This window comes from Morone saxatilis, unplaced genomic scaffold, assembly GCF_004916995.1.
Source record: "Morone saxatilis isolate NCDOM2014 unplaced genomic scaffold, NCSU_SB_2.0 Contig14, whole genome shotgun sequence".
In the NCBI taxonomy this organism is placed as follows: domain Eukaryota; kingdom Metazoa; phylum Chordata; class Actinopteri; family Moronidae; genus Morone; species Morone saxatilis.
The window spans coordinates 5,992,529-5,996,436 of NW_023339696.1; the positions used below are offsets into that span (position 1 = coordinate 5,992,529).

General features: G+C 40.3%; 1 protein-coding gene across 1 annotated transcript in view; it reads left to right on the forward strand.

Moving 5' to 3' along the window:
* Positions 1–3,908, forward strand: part of epn2 (epsin 2) — a gene marked incomplete in the record, with an annotated part of 17,466 nt that overhangs the window by 9,249 nt on the left and 4,309 nt on the right. The window contains 1 exon segment of the mRNA XM_035655457.1: positions 3,029–3,141. Within this exon segment, the coding sequence (XP_035511350.1) occupies positions 3,029–3,141 (113 nt within the window).

The following is a 3,908-nucleotide window of genomic DNA, read 5'->3' on the forward strand; positions in this document are numbered from 1 at the left end:
TGTTGTTGACCCAGCATATCCCCAAGCCCCAAAGGTAGCTGGAAAGGTGTGAAATTAGCATGGTCTATGGCATTAAAATGTCTTATATAGTTGTGGTTTTTCTTCTTTAGTATACCGCATTCATCGTACATCTTACATCGTGTTTATCATGAACATGTGTGTGAAAGACCTTCAATGTATTCTTGTAGTTTCTGTAGTTTCCCTGAGGCCAACCAGCCAATAGTAAAAGCAGGTTTTGCTCTAGTGTTTTGTTCCTAGTTCAATGATGCCTTTTCAGTTCAGTGTAAAAGTTCAAATAGTTCAGTGCTTCTAAAGCTCTGCATGAGTTCAGTAAGTCGATTTAAGCAATGGGATCCTATCCAATGTACACACTGCACAAAGCGCAAATGTAAAACAATGAATGGAGTTCATGAACTCCACATCAACAGGTTTAATAAAGTGTGTGTGTGTGTCTCTGTGGTCTAAGCTGAGTCAAGGCTGTAAGTATTTTCTCTGTTAAACACAAAGGGTAAATGCAAGATATTTATTTTATAATCTTTTTTGGTTGTCTCTCATCCTCCTGCAAAGTGCTCAGTGAAGCTGCACGTTTTCACAGTTTCACACTAAATGTTTGGAAAATAATCGAAATAATGCTGTTTTTAGTATCTAGAAAGCAGATCTAAGGAACGTTCAACAGCCACTTAATTCTTTAATCTAGAGAGACAAGAGACAGACTGTCTGCAAATGTGTTGATAGTTAGTGGTTGACACCCTGGGATAAAAATCCTGTGCACCATTATCACCACATAAATCCTACTACACATGACACTGGTGGTCATCATGCCATTTCACTTTCTCCAAAACTCTTCTCTCCATTCAGAGCTTGAATGTCATGATGTACTTAGTCATTTTGTAAGCTTATGATTTTGTTTAATTTCAGCTTTTTGTTTATTTGCTCAGTCATGAAATGTAGCAGAAAAATTACAGGATAAGAATGAACTTGAACGGCGAACCAAACACTTTCTAAATGCATTTTCTGCTAGCAGGCTGAGCTGTATCTGTGAGGAATGCCAAGAAATTGTCATTATCCATATATGGTCCATTCCCACAGTGGTGGGCAACAAACTAGTGTGTTTTAGTTGGCTTTGAGTTTTGTTTATTTGTCTTTTGAACTTGCTACCATCAAGTGGTGTACTGTGTCATTGTGTTGCCAGTTTAGTCTCTCTTTAGGCTCACTGGTTGAAAAACTGTTGTTTAAGCCCTTATTTGCATTGCAGTTGTTTTGGGAGAGATTTAAAGAGAGCTCAAGGAAAATATTCTTTTTGATGGATGGATGAATGTAATGCCACATCATTACAGCATCTTTTGCAGGGTTACATTGTCTGTGTTGTAGGCTTTAGTACCACTGTGTTCACTGTCTGTTTAAGGCAGACATGTAACTGATGTTGCAGCCGTGGCCCAAGTCCCACCAGCTAACCAAACACACCTTTACCCCTGGTACTCTGGTCACTTTCCCTGGAGACACAGCCTGGAGACGGAGCAAGAGAAAGGAGACAGATGCATTGAATTAATTATTGAGAATATGTACTCATTGTTCCTTTTCAGAGTCACGCAGAAATTAGGCTGTAATGCCTTTACTTAATCAATACATAATATGCTTGATATATTATTATTATACAGAAATGTCCCCAAATTAAATATTAACTATTGTTCTCCTCAACCATTTCAAGGAAGGCCAAGCTTTTTAACTGTTACAGGAAATGTTAATGTATTCCTTTAAAAAAAACAAAAACATTGCATTTTTACCATCTCCTCATCATGGAAACATTTGATGTGGTAAATTTACTTTGTAATGTTTATAGAAAACCTGCTGATGTGACATCTACTTCCTTCAGTCGTCTTGACAGGGCAGGAGGATGTTCGTCAAAGTGAGGTTTCAACGTTAATTGTGTCAAATAGTGAAACTAACCGTCACTGTTTCCCCAAGTCATATTTGTGTCAGTGTTGTTGTTTTGTCTCTGCACTAAGGCCTTTATGAATCTTTTCTAACCGATCGCTTTCAGAACAGTGATTCAAAAAAGATGTCACACTACACACAAGATCGTCCCGATGTTATGTGTGTTGTGTGAGGAGTGTGTGTTTGGGAGTGTCCACATCAGCAGCAGAGCATGTCCTGACTGGTCTTTGTTGTTATGAGCAGATATGTAAAAGAAAAAAAAATCAGGCAGGCAGAAGGAGATAGACGATGTTTATGTTGGAGAACAAGAACAGTAATATTAAAGTCTGAGAGGAACTGTCTAGTCAGAATGTTAAGACTTCATTTCCACACCACATTTTTTCTATGCATACTGTTTTAATGCATAAAACAGCTTCGTATATAAACAGTTGCATGTGACATTGTTAATTTAGTTAAGAAAACAGGTTTCATGCACAAAAACACCCACAACACTCACACACATACAAAACAGCTCGAAGCTCTGCTGAGAAATGATGAAGAAATAGTGACATCACATAGAAAGAAAAGCATTTCAGTGGGTGATTTGATGATGTCACCGTGTCCTGTCATCACCTCCCACGGCACTGTTCCCATGGATAGACACACAGCCGTCACGTTTTGAATTAAAACGCACTATAGGCTACCTTCATGACAATCTTTTGGCATGGTGACTTCTTTCTCTTGGCCACATAGCGTGTGTGTGCGTGTGTGTGCCAGCCATGTGCAGTTTCTGTGTGTTTTCTCTGCTGCCACATGGCCTGATCTAATCCAATAAACTGAATGGACCTGTCATCCCTTACAGGCTCACTGAAGGCCTCTAATCACACACTCACACACGCAAACACATGGTATTTTCTATACAGTGACCGCTTTACTAGACAACACTGTGTGGTGTTTCTATATATGATTGTAATTCCAGGGTTAAGGGTTGGTTTTGGAGGATTAACACACAGAATTCCCATAGCCAGTGACATTGGTTTTATGTGTAATAATATACAGTATGTGAGTCTGATGTGGCAGTGATGTTAACATATGTTCTGAATGTGTCTGTTAGCCACGTCTCCCAACGCCGGATCAGAACTAGAGCAGGCCAGACCTCAGACCAGCGGAGAGGAGGAGCTACAGCTGCAACTGGCTCTGGCCATGAGCAGAGAGGCTGCAGAACAGGTACACACTCAAACATACATACAAATTATCTGCTGGGTTCCTATAAATCCCTGAATCTAAAAAAAAGACATTGAGTTTCCCACTTTTCCGCATGAACATTTCTGAAATAAGATTACTGCCACTTGTCTATTAGCCAAATGACTTAGCATAGATAATTGTCTCTGGTTAGCATTTGTAAAGAACTGAAGCAAATCAGCAAATATAACCAAGATGCATAAGTTTGTGTGGCACTATGATCTGTTATTCTCGTCAGCTTTTGCTGTATGAGCTGCAAAATTGAAATTAAATGTCCACAATAGTGAGATCAGTCGGTCTAGTTTCTAAGCATGCTGCTTATGCTAAATTTGCTCTGCTTGTGTTAAGGAGGAGCGCATACGCAGAGGGGACGACCTGAGACTACAGATGGCCCTGGAGGAGAGTAAGAAAGAAGGTCCGGAAACAGTAAAAGTTCCCAAGAGGAAGAAAGAGGTAAAATGCACACAAACATGGAGACTAGAGTGACTTATTCTGTTTTCATGACCATGACCCTGAAGTAGTCTCGTCTCCCGTAACCTCTCTGTCTGCCTGACCCTGTCTGCTGCTTCAGAAGCAGTAATAAAACCGCTAACTGGCAGCAGATAGCGTGGTTTGCTCATCATTATTCTGCCTGAATAGCTGGCTGACTGAGGTTTGAGGGAACACAGAGCCGAAGCGATGAAGTACGGCTGCATGAGTACGGCTCATGTTTTATCGTAGCACATAATGACGTGACCACCGCCACTATGTTT